This window comes from Zalophus californianus, chromosome 11 (genome assembly GCF_009762305.2).
Source record: "Zalophus californianus isolate mZalCal1 chromosome 11, mZalCal1.pri.v2, whole genome shotgun sequence".
In the NCBI taxonomy this organism is placed as follows: Eukaryota; Metazoa; Chordata; class Mammalia; order Carnivora; family Otariidae; genus Zalophus; species Zalophus californianus.
The window spans coordinates 44,033,782-44,052,241 of record NC_045605.1 but is presented as its reverse complement, the minus strand read 5'-3'; the positions used below and the strand labels follow the sequence as shown (position 1 = coordinate 44,052,241).

The 18,460-nt window shown below is 39.8% G+C and overlaps 1 protein-coding gene across 3 annotated transcripts in view; it reads right to left on the bottom strand.

Moving 5' to 3' along the window:
- CTSC (cathepsin C) overlaps window positions 1–17,533 on the bottom strand; it is a 38,640-nt gene extending 21,107 nt beyond the window's left edge. The window contains exons 1-5 of one of the 3 annotated variants that reach the window (XR_003517417.1): window positions 17,230–17,533; window positions 15,256–15,401; window positions 10,525–10,609; window positions 9,228–9,357; window positions 6,436–8,872 (exon numbers count right to left, since the gene is read on the bottom strand). Coding sequence is in view for 2 of the 3 variants with exons in the window: in XM_027579272.1 (XP_027435073.1) it covers window positions 8,862–8,872; window positions 10,525–10,609; window positions 15,256–15,401; window positions 17,230–17,401 (414 nt within the window). In the remaining variant the exon portion in view is untranslated. Of the gene's footprint in view, window positions 1–6,435; window positions 8,873–9,227; window positions 9,358–10,524; window positions 10,610–15,255; window positions 15,402–17,229 lie in introns of those variants that run through there. The other 2 variants (XM_027579272.1, XM_027579271.1) reach the window with 2 other exon arrangements.
- Window positions 17,534–18,460: the final 927 nt, after the last annotated feature.

The following is an 18,460-nucleotide window of genomic DNA, read 5'->3' as shown; positions in this document are numbered from 1 at the left end:
TGTGTTCTCTCTCTGAAATAAAAATCTAAAAAACAAAACAAACAAAAATAGGCCTGTGGTTTGGAAACCCTGAGTTCAGAGGCATGTATGGGCTAAACTATACATCAAGTAAAATTACCTTATTGCATCTGACTCTCTCTAAATTTGAATCATCTCTTTAGGAATGGAGTTAAAACTGTCTGGCTTTACAATCCCAAAGAGCTGGATTTGAATCCTAGGCTTCACCATCCACTAAGCTCTCCAGCACAGAATAAGTTACTATGGACTACTCATAGATACTTACACTTTGCATCTGTATTTGTGGTTCATGATATTGTGAGACCTGTCTATCTACCTCTGGCTAAGAATATCTTCACTTGCATGAGTTCAGCTCACCACTCCTTCTGTCCCTGCCAAAGCCCCAACTCAGGATGCGGAACACTGAGTAGAGGCCTAGGATATGACTGAGCTGCGACATTAGAGGGTATGTTGTATGGGGTCACTAAAATTTATATTATTCAAAACTACACTCGACTGCTATTTTTATAGATCAGAAACACAGTAATTATGGGTAACCTCGTATGATGTAACCTAAACCCTTTAGCGTTGTATTTCGTTTCTCTCTGGCACAGGCTCTCAATCATGTTCCCTTCTCGGCTGTCAGCTGTCAGACAGGCCAGGCAGGGCTAAGCCAAGGCTCCCCCACCCTTGAGGTTTTAGAAAGCAGTCTCACAAGACTGAAGAGTTCTTGAAATGTATCTCAAAGAAACTGTCATATACACATAAATGAAAAAAAATGCTAAATATAGGAAGACACTCCTCACAAGAGAACAGAAAACCTAAAAACAAAACCAAGAACAAAAGTGCCCAAATGTTCATGTATAAAAATAATTTAGTAAATTAATAACTCAAATAGTATTATATAGCATTCTACATGATAAATAGTAGTTCTGTAGGAGAGAGGTAGGTAAAGTAGGGCTAGAGCAGCCTGAGTGCTTCTGTGAGTATAGTTTTACTGAGCACAGCCAGGCCCCCTCGTATCTGCGCGGTCTACGGCTGTTGTCATGCTACAGCAGCAGGACTGCGCAGCTGCTCAGAGGACACAGGCCCACAAAGCCTGGAACATTTACTATCTGGCCTTATAAGAAAAAGTGCATCAACCCCTCCACAGAACCATAAAAAAAGCAAACCTATGTTAAGAAGAAAAAGAAATTACAAGACAGTGCTTAAGTTGAATACAAACACATAAAATTTTTCTGAAATATGGTTTTTAAAAAATGGAAACAAAAGGTGAAATGGGTCTCTGGGTGGAATTTTCTTGTTTATAAAATGAAGAGTGTTACATAAATTTTGTGAAATTAATCACTTTAAAAAAATACTCTTATTTCCTAAGAATGAGACTCACAGCCTACAAAGTCCTAGAAGAGGACACCCCTGAGGGATAGTCCAGGTGTTGTTAAAGGCTACTAAGGCTCATCTGTTTGGAACTAGAATTGCACTTTCTGGAAAAAAAATTGTTATTTATACAACCTATTTTGTGTTTTGCTAAGTTCTTTCACTTATTTATCAAGTATTGATTGGGCACATTTTTCTCAGGCATTGTGCATGTGCTAGGCATGCACACACATATGTACTGAGGTGGCCCCAGCCCAAACCTGAAGAGGCTCACAATTCAATGAAAGCAGCAGATGTAAATAATTCATTATGACATCATGCAGTTCAACAAGCTAACCATGATGGAGAAGCCCAGGAAATTTCCCCATCTAGGCAGAAATTTAGATCACAGATGAAATAACTTTCCCTACATACCAAAAGAGTTACGGGCATTCAAGTTGGAAGAACTGGGCCCCACGTTTTTCATCAGTGTGGTTTTGCACACCTGGTTGACACAACTGAGTCATAGTTACAAGCAACATGTCTAACACCAAATGAGCTTTCCCTGTGACAGGAAGGCTGACTTGTTATTTCGAAAGGGGGAAAAAATTCACCAAAGCATGACTTGTTTCACTGCATTCTCTTACCAGATCTGTTTAAGGACTCGAGATTCCTCATTGACATACAGCACGACAGCACCTCCACATTTACCTCTCACTTCATGCTTTATAAATACTTCACAGGTCACTCATCAATCTTAGAGGCTCAGGGAAACAAAGAGATAATACAGTCTCAGGGACCAAAAAAAAAAAAAAAAAAAGAGCCCTAAAGAAGGTGGTCAAATGAGAATTTATAACCAAGGGCTCCTAGATCCAAGGGTTCTTCCCCATACTGCGTACCACTTCTTCATACCCTTTTGTATTCTCACAAAGAGCTAGAGAAGTAAACATACTGGTCAATTGCCCAACACAGAGAGGAGATACCTAGACGTCATGCAGCCAAAGGTTTAAATCCCAATTTGCAAAGGGTTTCTGTCTGTATCATTTGAGCCACAAAATGATTCCTTGGGATAACAGGCATTCCCCTTCTCATGAAAAAAAAAAAAAGTGGCTTCACAAAGTAAATGGAGAAGAGAGAATTCAAATATGGGCTCACAGGTGATTGGATCATTGCTTCACCCATTGTTTCCTTAAAAAAAAAAAAAAGTTGCAGAAGATTAATGGACTCCCATGAATCAGGTCCAAATTGTTGTCAAAGCACTTTAAGGGCCACCTACATTCTCTAGCAGCCCTAACAGGTACCAGTCCTTCCCCACGGTGAAGTATTTATATTGCCTTCGTTTGTTAAGTCTTTTTACCATTTTTGATGGGAGGTGGGTAGAGGTCTAGGATATGTTTTTCTGGCTGGACTGCCTAGACTATATCCAGCTCTGCCACTTACTGGCCGTGTGAGCCTAAGCAGGTTACTTATCCTTTCTGTGTCCTCATCCATAAAATCAGGATGATAAAAGATTCCACCTCATAGATTGTTTTATATATACTAACCTATTTAATTTTCACAGCAGCTTATGAGGTTGTTCTGTCCTCAAAAACAAGCACTGTGAGAACAGGACTTTTTGTTTATTCAGGAACTAGGAAACTGGCATTAGGAAGCAATTAGTTATGGAATGAGTGAATACATGAATGAAGAATAGAATAGAAGGAACAATAGATGCCAAGTCCCGTTTAGCAGTAACACAAGAAACTCAGAAAAGATATGAAATTTGTAAGAGAAGTGTGGTGCTTCTAAGATACTAGAGAGACCCTGAAATTACCTTATAAAAGGTAGGACAGAGTTGTTAACAACACCGTGCAGAACTCAGTAGAAAGGAGGGATTTACCACTCCAGAAGCCAAGTGCTCATGACCTTCCAGCCTGAGAGGACCACACTCTGTGCTGTTATTTTCTTGCCTGGAACCTTCTCATGGTATCTGTTTTTTTTTTGCTGCTCTCATGAAATATTTCTTATTATGATTTCTGACATTATTACCAATCCAGAAGTTGAAGTTTTGGCCACACTATCCAGCTTGAAATGTAGCCAAAAATTTTTTTTAAGAGTTTTCATTTATTTCATTTATGTAAACATCAGTGTCTCAATACAGTCTTGCACAGATTAGATTCTATTTATGCCAATTTCAACAAATACATAATTTCATAAAATGTAAAGAAATTCCACATGCCAGCCCTTAGGGTTAGGAAACTACTGGTATTCCATAGCTATCCACTTGCTTCTTCAAAATTACTGCGGGATTGCCAAACACTCTCAAACCCCTCCTTAACTTCCCACTCATTTTATTTACATTTACCTAGTAATATTAACCATCTGAAAAAGAACAGACTGGGATATTTTAGAACTCAAGTTATTTACCCTGCGTCTCTCCCAATGGCTTTTTTGACACTGAGGGGTTTCAAATCAACTTGTTCCACTGTTTCCCTGATTAATAATATACTTGGCAAATATTTGAATACTTTATGTGATGCACTATGAGAAAAAAGCAGTTTAGTAAAAAGAACTTTGCCCTTTAAATCTTATTCTGCCACTTATAATTTATGTAAACTTGAGTAAGCCACAACTAAGAAGCCCCAGTTTCTTCACCTGATAATGGGAATGAAACCCACACTTCACTGGATTCCTATGACGGATAAAGAGGACATTGAAGTGTGAAGAGTTTAAAAAGTTATGAAACACTCAAAAAGCAACAATATAAATACTACAACCTGTTACCATGGAAGATACAAAGTTGTCTTAAGACTTTACTCTTGCCATGGAAGAACTTAAACACTAAACCCAATCTGGCAACTGAACAGCTGATACGGGTCCTACCCTGTGGCTTCCAAAATGAAATGAAAAGATGATCCACTGGAATATTGGGAAAAATAGAATTTTTTTTTTTTTTTAAAGATTTATTTATTTATTTGAGAGAGCGAGAATGAGAGAGAGTACACGAGAGGGGTGAGGGCCAGAGGGAGAAGCAGGCTCCTTGCCGAGCAGGGAGCCCGATGTGGGACTCGGCAGGGAGCCCGATGTGGGACTCGATCCCGGGACTCCAGGATCATGACCTGAGCCGAAGGCAGTTGCTTAACCAACTGAGCCACCCAGGCGCCCAATAGAATTTTTATTTACATTTGTAATTATATAAATAAAACTGAAAACCCACTTCCACTGTTATTTAATATCCAAAGCAACAGTGACACCGCCACTCAGTTTCAAGGTCCAACGTTCACCTGCCATGCACTGTGTTTACCAATGCGAAGGTTAGGACATGGCATCTTCCCTTTTACATGTGCCTACCTAAACTGATTTATGTACTTACCTGATTTAATTAAGCTAATTCTCACAATATGAACAAATGGCTTAAAATACTTACAGAGAAACCAGAATTTGCAAATAAATTTAAGCAGACATAAGCAAAGGGTAAAGCTTACATTTGTCCTATTCCTAGTAGGAGTTGTCAGCCTCATAAAAATCTAAGTTTTTGAAATCAGATGTTTTGAAATGTTGCCATCACTGCAGTATTTATTCACTGCAGTATTTATTCAGCTTTTCACCTTATTTATAAATAAAGCAAATTTGTCTAGCTACACTTGTGGTAAGCATAGCATAATGCATAGAGTCATTGAATCACTAGATTGTACACCTGACACTAATCTAACATTGTGTTGACTATACTTCAATTTAAAAAATTGCCCATTAAATTGTCATCAACCCTAATACCAAATAGCAATTCTTCAAAACGTTACTAAACTTTGACACTTTCATACTTCTAACAAAATGGATCAAAACTATTGAAATCTTTTAAAGATTTTCAGTAGAAAACTGTGCTTCCAAATGTTGAAAGTTTTCAGTATGAAAATCATAGGTTAACAGATTCTTACCATAATGAAGCATACTTTTGTATTATTTTCAAAGGATAGCATCATGAAATATATTTTGGCAGGATCCAAGTGAATCAAATATTTAATCATTTAATATTATGCCATGTGTTTGACATCAAACATCAGTATAGTACTGCATGTATATAATTTCTTAAATGTACCTTTACACACTGTGGAATACATTATAAAAAATTTGGAGAACCAGATCTTATCCATCAAGATCATTCACCATTTCCGAAAAGAATATCTGGCGTGAAGTTGAATGATTTAATGGTAAACCATATACATAAAGATATTATATTCCAGCAATACTGATTAACAAAAACTGTTTACTGGAGTTTTGCCCTTTGTTTCTTGTATATATCTATGTAAATGTAGATTATTTCAATTGCTGTCAGGTCTAGAGTGTGAGTAAAGCAAAACAAAACGAGGCACATTTTACTAAATTGATACTTTGCCAAACTTACCCAAGAGTACCACAGTTTTCCTCAGAAAGAAACAGACTTCCCTCTGTCAGTTTCAAGGATTAGCTCTGGTTTTCTAACTAGATTTAACCATTTGTTTAAAAAGTTGAATTTCAAAGAATTTTGAAACTGCCAAGAAATCATTATAGTGGTTGCAACCAAATACCTTCAAGCATTTTACTGAAGGAACTGGCAGCTGGATTTGCATGTGGAAATGGAGTCATAAATTTGCTTCCAGTGCTTGAAAGACATTCAGTTTAAAAGAAAATAGACACCCCAGAACTACTTAAAACAGCAGTTTATCACTCAACAAAGTAGTCAAAATCCCTTGGCTCATTCCTCACTTCCTCTCTCATAAACTGTGAGACTGGGAGAAATCTGAGAGTTCACCTAATCTAACCTTTGGCTCCTGCCTCTCACTGTTCTAAAGACAGGGGAAGGCAGGACATAACTTACAGCACTCCAGACTCATTCCCATTGTTGCTTCTCCAGGCTTTGGGGAACCACTGCAGTCATAAAGCTCACTATTTACCCTGACAGATAACTCAGTTTTGAGTAATTCTGAAAGTTAGAACTTTGAGCCCTATCTTGGCCTCTACAGTCTCACACAAAAATTAAAATATAAACAAACCAGATAAAATCTAAAAGTCTCAATTGTTTTCTACCATGTCATTCAACAAATACGGCCTGAGGGTCCACCACAGACTTTAAGTACATAAAGGTAACAATACTCCCAGAAACACATCAATGAAACAACAGGACAACACACAAATGAATATTATTCATTTTCTTTCTTCTACAGAAATTTATTAAAGGTCTATTTATCACATATCACACTATATACAGGGAACAAAAGTTAATAGAGTACATTCCTGCCCTCTGAATTTAAAGACTAGAGAAGACAAACAGTTATGAGAGAATGCTAAGCAGTATTATGTTATGGCGCTTCCTAACACAAATGTACCCACCAAGTCTTCTCCAAAATCAAAACATTTATGTGCAAAGTTGCTCAGAGAAATAGAAAAAAAAACTTTAGTAGAGGTGATTTTAAATTCGATATGAAATATATTCTTATACATATTAGCTGCTTTGTCAGTATTCAGTATTCGCATCCTGGAAATTAGGTTGAAAATATACCACTCTTTTAGAACTCTGGAGACGGGTAACCTCATTTTTTTAGAACACAGAACCAAAAATATAAACATAGCATCGTTCCTGATTTGTGCTTCTAGAATCCTATAGAATTAATTCTTTGCAAGCTGACAATACTTGTGAAAAAAGCCTTTGAAGAGACAAGAGAAGTGTGGTCAATTTTCCAAACACTTATCAAGTCCTGGGTGATAGGGTTCTGAAGACACACAGGGAGATCAACAGATTTTGAATCTGGAAGAAGGTGAAAATGTGCTATCAAAATCACTCCATGTCTACAGCAGTTAGAACAGTACTACCTGAGCAGAGGTGACTGCAAAGCACAACGTGAACCAAATAATGGCATCTCTCCCACAAATGGAGAGCGCCGGGGAGGGTCTCACAGGGGCTGCGTCAAGGTCCTGAGTGACGAATGATCAGATCCAGAGGTAGGATGGAAGAAAGTACCCACGTAGAAATAGTTACGTGTACAGTTACTTCACTTTTCTAAGACGTGACCTGCCCAGAATAGCAGACCAGTGCCTCTCAGAGGTCATAAAAGTATCTAAACCAATAAAATAATGATAAAAATACGGTATCTAGAGATTCCTCCATCAAAGCAAAGATACAGGAGAAAAGCCCTCCCAGAAAATAGGGACTAGGTGTAGCCCCACATTTTCAGTTTACTGAACTGAGCAGGAAACTAGTCCATTGTTTAGTAGGAAAGAGCTGAAAGATAGCAATCAGTGTGAACAATAGTGTAACTGCAAGAAGTCAATGTGGCAACGGTACTTAATTTGTAATTAATTTGAAGCTTACAAAGCTCTCCTTCCAAGTTGGAGGACTACAAAAGGAAAGAAGGTAAGTTTTCCTCTTGAAAAGGACTCTGGTTTAGGAAAGAAAGGGAATAGCCTAATTTGGTAAGGAAACGTAAGCTTTAAGCCAGTTCTCCTAAAATTTCAAAAGGAGCCAACGCAATGCAATTCATTCTATTAAACTAGCCTTCAAGATGCTTACAAACTGGAATTCACCAGAAAATCTATTGAAATCCTACTCCAAGTACCATTACTTCTTTGTGAAATGGCTTTTCTTTTACTCTTTAGCCCCAAGGAGGTCCTTAGGCTTGAGAGACTAGCCCTTGTCATTTTACAATTAGATGCCATGTGAGTTTAAGCACTGTAAGAGACTCATTTCCCTATCTAGAAAATGAAGCTAGTAATATCTACTTTGTAAGATTCTTGTAAGGTAAAGCGCATCAAGTTCTTAGTACAAAGCTGGCATCTAATCAAAAAATAGGCCAAAAAAAAAAAAAAAGTATTAATCACCCCATCTTTCTGGCCAGGGTAATGCAGGCCTATGATCTGCAAAGATAGCTTTTAGCAGTTTGACTTATCTCAGCAAGCCTGTTCCCCCAACCAAGTGCTCCACAGAACCATCTTTCCACCAATAACATATCTGTGCATCTTGAGATATCCTGAAGCATTTTCTCCTTACAGTAGGTGCTGGGGTTCCTCAAGGTAATTAGAGAAAGAAGGTACACACGAAGATAATTTAACTGGGAATAAAGTTTGCACTATGAACAAAATTAAACACAAAATTCAAATCCTAATCAGTTTGGAAAAAATAATTTCAGTAGAGTAATATTCAAAGGGAAAAACTTGAGTTGCATATCTTTCCTTTCATTCAAAGGCTGAATTGTGAAGCCACCTAAGACTTCCAGACTTTTCTTTCCTTTTTCCTGTGTAGTCTCTGGTTGTTCACATTTCAAAATGGTGGTTGCTGCTTTCCAAGGAAATGTTCCGGAGGGCAGCTGCCTTGGAGGTAGGTCACCAGGACTGCTCAGCATTTTACAGGCACAGAAAGACTCCAGAAGGGAATGTAGCTGCCAGAGGCCTCTGCTAGCTGTTAGAGGGAGGCAGGTCCATGGCTGAATGCTGCTCTGCCTCTTAGCCCCAAAGTCTGTGCTTGGCTGTTGTTTTAAAAGAGCCCCTCAACAGATGCTCTATGTAACAACTAAAAGACAATAAAAACTAGAGTTACAAGCCAACAAGGATCATACTGTCTCTTAGGATGGTTTAATCATATTAATTTAAATATAAATAAATAAATAAATAAGTAAAGACAGTACTAGTATTTGAAATGCTGGTAAATTTTTAATGCTATTTAAGACATTCACGATAATGCTATTTTGCCATTCTCAAAAGCTGAATGTTTAAGCAACATGTGTCATGCACACAGCCAACATGCTCAAGAAGCACATGCAGATGCATTTGAAATTAACTACCACTGTATAAATCTAATATAATTTTGAAATGTACTTGGAAGAAACAGGCTAAATCTAGCAACCCAGATACATTAACACATATACCTTTCAAATTCTACAGGGAGGCTTCATGCTGCTTTGATCCTTATTTCCAGGTACAAGCCTATTTATCCCATTTACAGAGCAAATACTGGGGGTGGGGTGGGGGTGGTAATCTTCTAGTAGAGGTGTCCCCCTAATTAGAAGGAAGAATGAGAATTTTAAGACAGAATTTTGTAAACTGCACAAAAAATGAGAAGACCTCATTTTTTGGGGAAAGTTTTCCTATTTTATCTTCCTAAACGACCGCTCTCTGATATATTAAAGAGTCTGAGAAGTTCTGAAATAAAGGAAACGATTCAACACAATCTATACTTATTCAACTACTAGGAATTCAGGGAGGAAAAAAAAAGCTTATTCTTTTCAGCTTCAATTTCCACTTTGAGCCATTCATGGTGGCTGCCTGAAACCACCTCCAAAGCTTCACAAGATGAAGTGAATGGAACCGATGAGCAATTCCTACTCAGCAGATGTGTGGGCCACTGTTGGGCCATGAACAGTTTGGAAAACGCTGATACAGGATAAAGCCGTGGAGCTTTCAACACTTGCCCCCAGTTCCCTTTTTTATATCCCCCTTCTGTACTTAGGAGTTTGTAAAGGAGGTAGGGAAAGGGGAAATAATATTGTGTTAAAATGCAAGGAATGGTTAAGTCTCTATCAACTTTACTCTCTAACCACCTTTTGCCCACAAAAACGTTAAGACCTCTGAATTTATGGATCCAATGAGAGTAATGATTTAAACTCTTTTCTAAGTGTGAGGAGAATGTAAAGAGTGAAAAAGTTCCTCTTTCCTTAGTCAGTAGTCTAAGTTCTGAGCAACAGCCAATTTGAAAAAAATGAGGGACTCTCCCAGGGAAGAGTGGCAGGTATGCAAATTTCTCCGGAAGAGCCACCCTCTCCACCAGAAGACAGACCTAAAATGTCAGAGCCTCACGTGGTTCCTTCTTGAGTCCTTTTAAGAAAAAGAAAAAAAAAAAAGCAACCCCAGGAGGCACAGCTACTTCAAGGAAGTGAAACAACCTTCAGCTGATTTTTTCTTAACTGAGTCTTGATCTTTTTGGGTTTAGGTCTGCTTAGGTTAGAAGCATCAGACTTGGGAGAACCAATTCGATGTGTGCAAAGAGAATAAAGTGAAAGATCACTCGCATAAAATAGTGCAGGCAGGTAAGAAACAGCAAATAAGCAGGCTCAAGCAAGAAATGTGTGTAAAAACCCTAATCTTTCTAGTCTCCATCTCCCTCTCCCAGATGAATCAACAAACATTGCTGGCTTTTAAGAAGTTAAAAATTTCAATGGAGCTCACCCAGTTTGTTCCTCAGATGTCTCAAATCATGTACCCTCACAGTTCCCAGCTGCATGAACAACTGACTGATAAAATCAGTGACATCCTATGAAGAGTTCACAATGGGAAACTAAGTCATCATGTTAAGATTAAGCATCACCATGAAAGAAAACAAAATTAGGCATGGACTGTTAAACTTAAATTTAAACACTATTAAGAGTAAACCCCAAGTTGTTAAAATTTAAAAAAGACAAAATCTGGATCTCAGTATACTGAATCTATATTAAAACAAGCAAATTACCCCCCAAAAAAAGTATTCTGAAAGGTGAACCCAGAAAGCAGAGTGAAAAAAATGTGACAGGATTCCCAAATCTTTAATTGTAGAAACATGATTGACATTTCTGGCTGTTGGTGACAAGCTGGAAATTTGTAAGTCACTAGCACACAAAATGGGCTCTAAATCCTCTGGTATGTTTTTCCCAAATTACGGCTCATTTTCAGTACCAACCTGCTTTAGAAACACCCATGGAAGTCTTTTTTGCTTAGAGTTCTACTAAGACTGGTGGGCCCCAAACAAAAATCAACAAAATTTGCTTGATGGTCATAAGATAAAATTTTCAGCCATGAGTCTAGTTTCCCTTCTACACATCTTTAGCCCTTGAGTGGCTTAATCTTCAAAATGAAATCAGTTCACTTTCTCCGAGAAAGTGAAATGAGAAGCAGGAAAAGGCTAGAAAACCTATTCAACTTGAGGGTGTTCTTTGGGACTTAAGTCTCTTTCATATGACTTCCTTCCTCTGAGCAACTAGATTAGATGGTGTGCAGAGGAACTTTATACATACTCATCATAAAAAATGAACAAAATACATAAAAGCATAAAACAAATCATTTATCCACCCAACACCAAGTCAGCCATAATTAAACATCCCGTTTCATTACATTCGGTTTTCATTTAAGAGGCTGGCTGCTTTTAATCTGCAGGTACTCTCAAGCGGTGGAGATCTGTTGGGTTTGCCAATAATAACCAAATGGTAAAGCTATTAAATTTGATGACTCTTAGAAACCAGCCTGCAGACAGTACTGTCATTTATTTTGACCAGTACATTATTTTAAAAGAAAATTGAGTACGAATGCCTCTAAGAAAGTTTCCGTTTTGTCACAGGTCTAATTACTCTTTACTGTTTTATATGAGGGTCATTTCAAATGCTTAGGTATCTGCCTGGGTGGGCCCTAAATGCATTTGAGTTTGTAACCCCTCAAAGCATTCAGATAATTGAATGTATGCGAAAGTTGAGTAGAAAAACTTACCTTCTATGAATATATACCTAGTGCTTCCTGCCAAACTCAAACTATCCAAAAAACTTTCAGTGTCAAGATTTATCTCCTTCCAAGCTTTTATCTAGCTTGAAGTCATATGCAAAAAAAGATGATCCCCATTCAAAAAGAACTTACAAACCTTAAATCGTGAAAATTGCCCACCTTCCAGGTGAGGCCTGAGAACTTAATAAAGCAAATTCCTAGCAATAGTAGTGGTATCACAACTGCTCCAAAGTTGGCATGCAGGGAGAATGCTGTGGAAGCTGTCTGCTCTGTTGAGCTGTAGGATAGTCTGGGGAAAAGGTGGACCAGCAGCCTAACAGAATACTCTGCAAAGATCACCTGCTGGGCAAACTCTAGCAGCAACAACAGACAATCGAAAGCAAATGTGCAATCTAATGAAAGCAAATCTGAAGAGGGCAAAAGGAAACAAGTGGTAGGGTTTGGTATGAGTCAATGGAGAGATATGGAAATCCACTTGATTTGTAGACTAACAGTACACAAAATAAAGGTGATAGATGTACATGGAAAAAATGTCAGATGTTTCTTTAACAGTGGTAGGCCGATGTTGTAGTTTACATGAGACATTTTAAATAACACATACTGCTTACGCCTTGGTAATTCTTCACTTATAAAAAAAAATTTTTCATTTTCAAAGCTATTTTCTAAGTCTGTAGAAAAAGCCACATGTGCTTTGCTCATTTCAATAGGTCTGCATTTTTCTTGAGTTAGAACCCAACTTGGTTTCCCTAGCACCACTGCAGGAAATGCCCTGGTGCTTCTGGTTAAAGCCAGCAAGTTGTTTGTGTTAGCCAGGGTCACCAAACGTGCTTCCCTTTCCTAGTATCTAAAGTCAATTCCAGGGGCGCCTGAGTGGCTCAGTCAGTTAAGCATCTGCCTTCGGTCATGGTCCCAGGGTCCTGGATCAAGTCCGACATTGGGCTCCTTGCTCAGCGGGAGCCTGCTTCTCCCTCTTCCTCTGCCCCTCTCTCCCCACTCGTGTGTGCTCTTTCTCTCACAAAATATTTTTTAAAAAATAAAGTCCATTCCACTCTATAATTTTTCTTAGATTTTTTAAAATTCAGTTCCCCATTACCCTGTCAGCTGGATTTGCTAAAAGAACATAGATTTTTATCACTCTGCAAAATATGTTGACCTAGAACTACTTGATTAGGTTAAGGGAAATTTTAAAGCCAAGTATCTTATATATATTCTACTCTGTTTATTGAAATTATGATCCCATCACAAGGCCTAACTATCGTCCAGTCAGAGTGACTGATTTCTCAGCACAAAAACAGCCCTGACAACGGTTCTATTAAATAGGCACTTCAAGAAATATACTGAAATCAGTTAACGTTAGAACACTCTTCCTATTTTTATTCCTAATCAGAGAATGCCATCCAGGAGCCTGTGATTAGGTAGGGTTCTAGCCTACAACAGTGTATAATAGCGATTCTCCCCACGTGTGGCTGAGTATACCAATAAACTCATTTGGCTTTATAAAGTGGATCTCTACTGACCTATAACTTATGTTCTGAGGCTATGGAAAATACCAAATCTGCTTACACTGTGATTTAAAGAGAAATACAAAGAGGTATTAGGATTCCTCCTCCAGCCACCAGCTGTTGCCTCTGTCCCTCCTAGCTTTGGACTCTTCTTTAAGCTGAGAGCAGACAAACTGATGGAAAGGTATTAATATAGGGAAACCAACAAGATCTATTTCTGGTTATGGCTCAGGGAATTAAATGGTGACTTTAGAAGTTTGCCCAACATTTTCTCCCATTCTATAGAAGGGAAGAATGAAAAATTTTCTAAGCCATATGGGTAAAACTATTTTATTTACTTGTCTATACTTACATACAACTCCCATCTAACACTTAAATAACTTTTTATTCAACCTATTTCTCAACTGAATTCTACTTCCATGATTCATTTTCATTTTTTTAAACAAATTCTCGACCAAGTGCCTAGTATGTGTCAAGCAAAAAAGGACAAGGGGGAAGGTGGGTAGATTCTATAGTGAACAACTGTCTTGAATATCTCCTTGTCCATCAATTCCATAGGCAAGTGGTTCTCAACCTGAAGGCAAAGAACTTTCGAAGGGTTATAGCGGAGTACCTACAAGGTCTACAGAGCCCTGAGCTCATCAATATGCAGACCAAGAATTATATTCGGAATGAATTATACTTACCATCAATGTACTACAACTTTAAAAATTCATATACTTTTTTTTTTTAAATACATAGTATCCAGGAGTGATAGTAAACATTTCTTAAATGGTCAAGCATGAGCTCCAACTACTAAAATGAGCAGGCTGCCCTCAACAGCCAGAATGGATCAATCGGCTCCCACCAGCTGATTATCAGAGCAGCCAATCCAGGCAAGAGGGGAGAATTTTTCCTTTTGTTCTCTTTCCTTTTTTCATGTTAAAAAGGGATTCTCATGGGGGGAGAAAAAAAAAAGGAGTTACTATTCTAAGAAAAATTGTTGGCTTAGATGTAACACCATATTGTAGTGATTAAATTACAAGAGAAAGCACAATAAATTTAGAGGTTACGCTTTTGTTGGTGTTTTGTTTTTCATCATCTTTAACAGATTCATCCCTACTTTCCCATGAATCCTACAATTGGCTAACTCTTAGCAGATGTTCCAAAGGTTGTAAAGCCTACTTCATGAAAAAGTCTGTGTGTGTTTGTACTCTATTTATAGCAAGAAACAGCTAGTCTCAGGTTTGTGTCCTCAATTTACTTAAACCAGTTAACACTCTGCTCGCAGGAGAAGTTCCAACTTCAGAACGATATCTGGGATGGACTGCAATGTGTGCTAAACTATTTTATCCTAGAATGTATCTGTAATTGGAAGCAATGCATTAGAATAGAAGAATGGACAAGACTTCTTCCCCAGTGAAAGAAGGAAACAAGCTGGACTGGCAGGGCTACCTTTTACTTTAGCCCAAGGAGTAACTCAAGTTCTCCATCTCTTGTCTCAGCTTAGAAAAGGGAGTTATTCACATTAACATATCAAGCACATTCTAACAGACAGTCCCTGACTTTACAATGGTCCAACTTACCATCTTGGACTTTACAAGGGTGTGAAAGCTATACACATTCAGTACAAACCAGACTCTGAATACTGATCTTTTCCTGGGCTAGCACTATGCAGTAGGATACTCTCTTGTGATGCGGGACAGCAGCAGAGAATCAGTCAGCCCCGTGATCCCAAGCCCCAGGGCAGGGCTTGAACTCAGGACCCTGTGATCAAGACTGCAGCTGAGATCAAGAGTTGGACTCTTAACTGACTGAGCCACCCAGGTGCTCAGTGCTGTTGCTTCTGGTTATCTTCTTAATCTAAAAATCAAAATTCTGAGGGTCTGATTAGAAGAAGCTTCAAATATCAAATCACCAAAAATACAAATGCATTTCCAACAAAACTAACCTTAAAAAAGGCAAACCACTTGTAGTCGTTCAACACAATCTCAAAGCCTTGATTGTAAATGATGGTGAAATGGCCGGTATTGCCAAGATCATCACGTGCTGTGTCCAACTTCTCAAGATGCACCACTACTTTTTTTTCTGGTGGTCCTAAAAAAAAATGCACAATAAAGGAAAATTATTTGGACTTCAACTGGGAGGGGAAATCTCCTCTACAATTTCCATTATTTTTAAGTGGCTTTACTTTCATGCTACCGATTTGGACCAGTCTGGCTCGTGAAGATACCAGCCCCCATCCTGTTGCTTCCCTCTGCACACTCCCACAGGGTCTCAGGCAAGCCTGTGAAGTAAAGGCTCAACAGTTAGAGATATGTCAAGTAGCCCAGCAGGCAGAGACCCCGAAAAGTACAGCCCTTTCCTTCCCAGAACATCCAAACACTGAAGAAATTTGTCCACTAAGGAAAAGGAGGAATAAGGGATGTTTAAAACGATACACAGAAATGGGTAGAATACAAGACGCTAATCAAAAAAAAAAAAAGGGGAAATATAAAATATAAAAGGATCTGCTATCAGATTATAAGGACAAAGGAAATTATCTCTTCAGAGAAGAAAAGGGGTATCTTTTTCCTCAATGGCTCTACAGTTCAGAACCTCAGAATCTGAATCCTTTCACGGTATTCAGCAAATTCAAGATTTCTATCCTATAAAGCTAGCTCGTGCTGATAGGAACTAAGCTTTCAACTTCCAGAAGATGGGGTGCAGGTCTTGGGGTGTCTATACTAGATTAAAGTCAAAGATATGACTTATAGGCAGAGGCTGCCTGAAAGGGTTCTGCTGTGTCCATCTGGAGGTTTCACACTTTGGACATTTCCTTCAGATTAATGCTCTGTAATAGGAGATTGCATGTGACAAACAGGGCCAATCCTGATCTCCCCCTCCTCCGTACCTCCACATTCCACTTTAAAACAGAAGGTGTTTATAATGCCCAGGATTAGGAAATGCCACACAGTCATCTGGAGTTGGACAGTTGAATAGGTCTGTTTTAGTAACAAATGACCTGGCAATCTTCCTCCTGCTGACAGGGAAATTGCAGCAGAAGAGATTCACTCGCTCTGCACATGCCACAGGGTGGTAAGGGTTTGGCAGAACAAGAGTGCCTCTTTTGATTGGGGATTGCTTTTTTTCTTCTCCATTTTCTTTGTCCTCAGTGTAGCTATGTTATCTGAGGGCATACGGAATATCCCAGCGGTGTTCTAACACTAAATATTCATTGACAGCCTTCCATGAGCTAGACATTGTGCTTGTCTCTGGGCATTCCCAAATATAATTACTGGCTAAAGAGTTATTTCAAAAAAAAAAAAAAAAGAGAGAGAGAGAAGAAACGGCGGGGGGGGGGGGGGGGGCAACTTTTATATATCTCCCGGCAATACATGAAAACACTGGAGCCATACCAAAAGTTTTCTTGGACTAGTAGCATCAACACACGTGTAAATCAAAAACGCTGGGCATAAGGGTTCTTTTCCACAGGCTAACAAAAGGAAAAAACAAAAAAACCAAAAACTTTTCTTGCTATATTCTCCAGTGTTTGAGCTCATTTTCCATGGGCAAAATTTAAAAAAAAAATGCAGATTGGACAGGGAGATCAGAAGACTGCACGGTTTCAATTCCTTTCCAAACTAAATTGACCAAAAGACAGAAACTAATGGAGGTTAAAAAGTTCCTGAAGAAAGTGTTTAGGTCCGATAATAACCAAGAAAACGTGAAATTAGAAGCTCTCAGCTGCTAAACTTTGCCTTCTTGGACCTACAGCGGCAAAGGGTACCCCAAAGAGCTTTAGGTCCACCCGGCTTCCCACTGGCACCGGCCCCGGGTGGGGGCGCTCCACGTGGGCGCTGCGAAAGAAGAGCTCCGGGACGAAAAGGTAGGAGTCCCGGGCTAAAGCGGGTAGGGAGAGAGTCCCGGGGCGCCGGCGGCTTACCCATGACCGAGCAGTTGACGTTGCGTTGGGAACCCACAGCGCCCACCTGGAAGACCCATGTGCCCAGCAGCTCAGGGTAGGTGCAGTTGGCCGGTGTGTCGCAGTGCGCGGTGCCGACGCCGGACAAGAGCAGGAGGAGGGCGGCCAGCAGCGAGCGGGGCCAGGGTCCCATGCTGACGGGGCTCCGGAGGGGAAAAGGCGAGATCCGTAGCCAGACAGCAGAAGGCCTAGAGCGAGAAGATCGGGACAGCGCTTGCCTTAAAATAGCCGGAGCTGCCGGAAACCGGCGGCCGGCGGGGGCGGGGCGGGGCGAGGGCGCCGCGGGCGGGGGGAGGAGCGCTCGGGAGCAGTCCCGCCCCGCAGGTGAGGAGACCCGAGTACGTGCTGCTCCGTACGTGGAGGGGCTGGACCTTGAGCCCGGAGAGAAGCGAGGCACAGGTTCTATGACTATGGGACGTCTCAAACTAGGATTTAAGAGCCACAGTGACTTTGCTCCTTGAAAAGTAACGGGCGGGGTGTTGGGGAGGGGGACGTGGAGAGAGAGAGAATGTGTGTGGGCAGGGAGGTGACCAAAGATCAGAAAGAGGCGGAGACAGAGTCTCAGGAGGGAGACTGAAGAAGGTGAGGCGAGGGGTGGAGGGGGAATAGACAGAAGGTGAGTCCCAGAGAGGGAGAGGTCTAACAAGTGAGGTTTTCTTTTACTTGCTTTTCTTCCCCGCTTCGTACTCACCAGCTCAGTTTCCCACCCCCGCCTCGGAAAAATTTTACTTGCTACCTCCAGTCACCCTGGCTGTTTGAGAACTGCTCTTCCTTCCGTTTTACAAAACTTTCTTTTTTTTTCCACAACCCTTTTTTGCTTGGTTTTGTCTAGTTTCCTGTTAATGTTGTTTATTATCCACAAGAGAATTCATTTGTAGTGCAAACTTGCAGTTTTTGTGTATTCGTTTTTTTTTTTTCTCCCCTGCAAACTTGATAGGATTTAGTTAACACATACAGGCACACACATGCACAAAAGCTGTCAGAGATTATGTAGCTCAACCCCTTCTTCTCTTACCGATGAAAAGCAGGAGGCTCAGAGAGAGGAAGTAACTTGTCCAGAGTGAGGAAGGAAGCGGGTGGGAGAAAGCTGGTCTTATGAGCAGGTTCCAGTGTGCCAGTCTGACTGCCAATAATTATTAGGTAGCACTGTTTTCAAGTGCCTCTTTGCTTAGTTTAAATATCACCCTTTTCT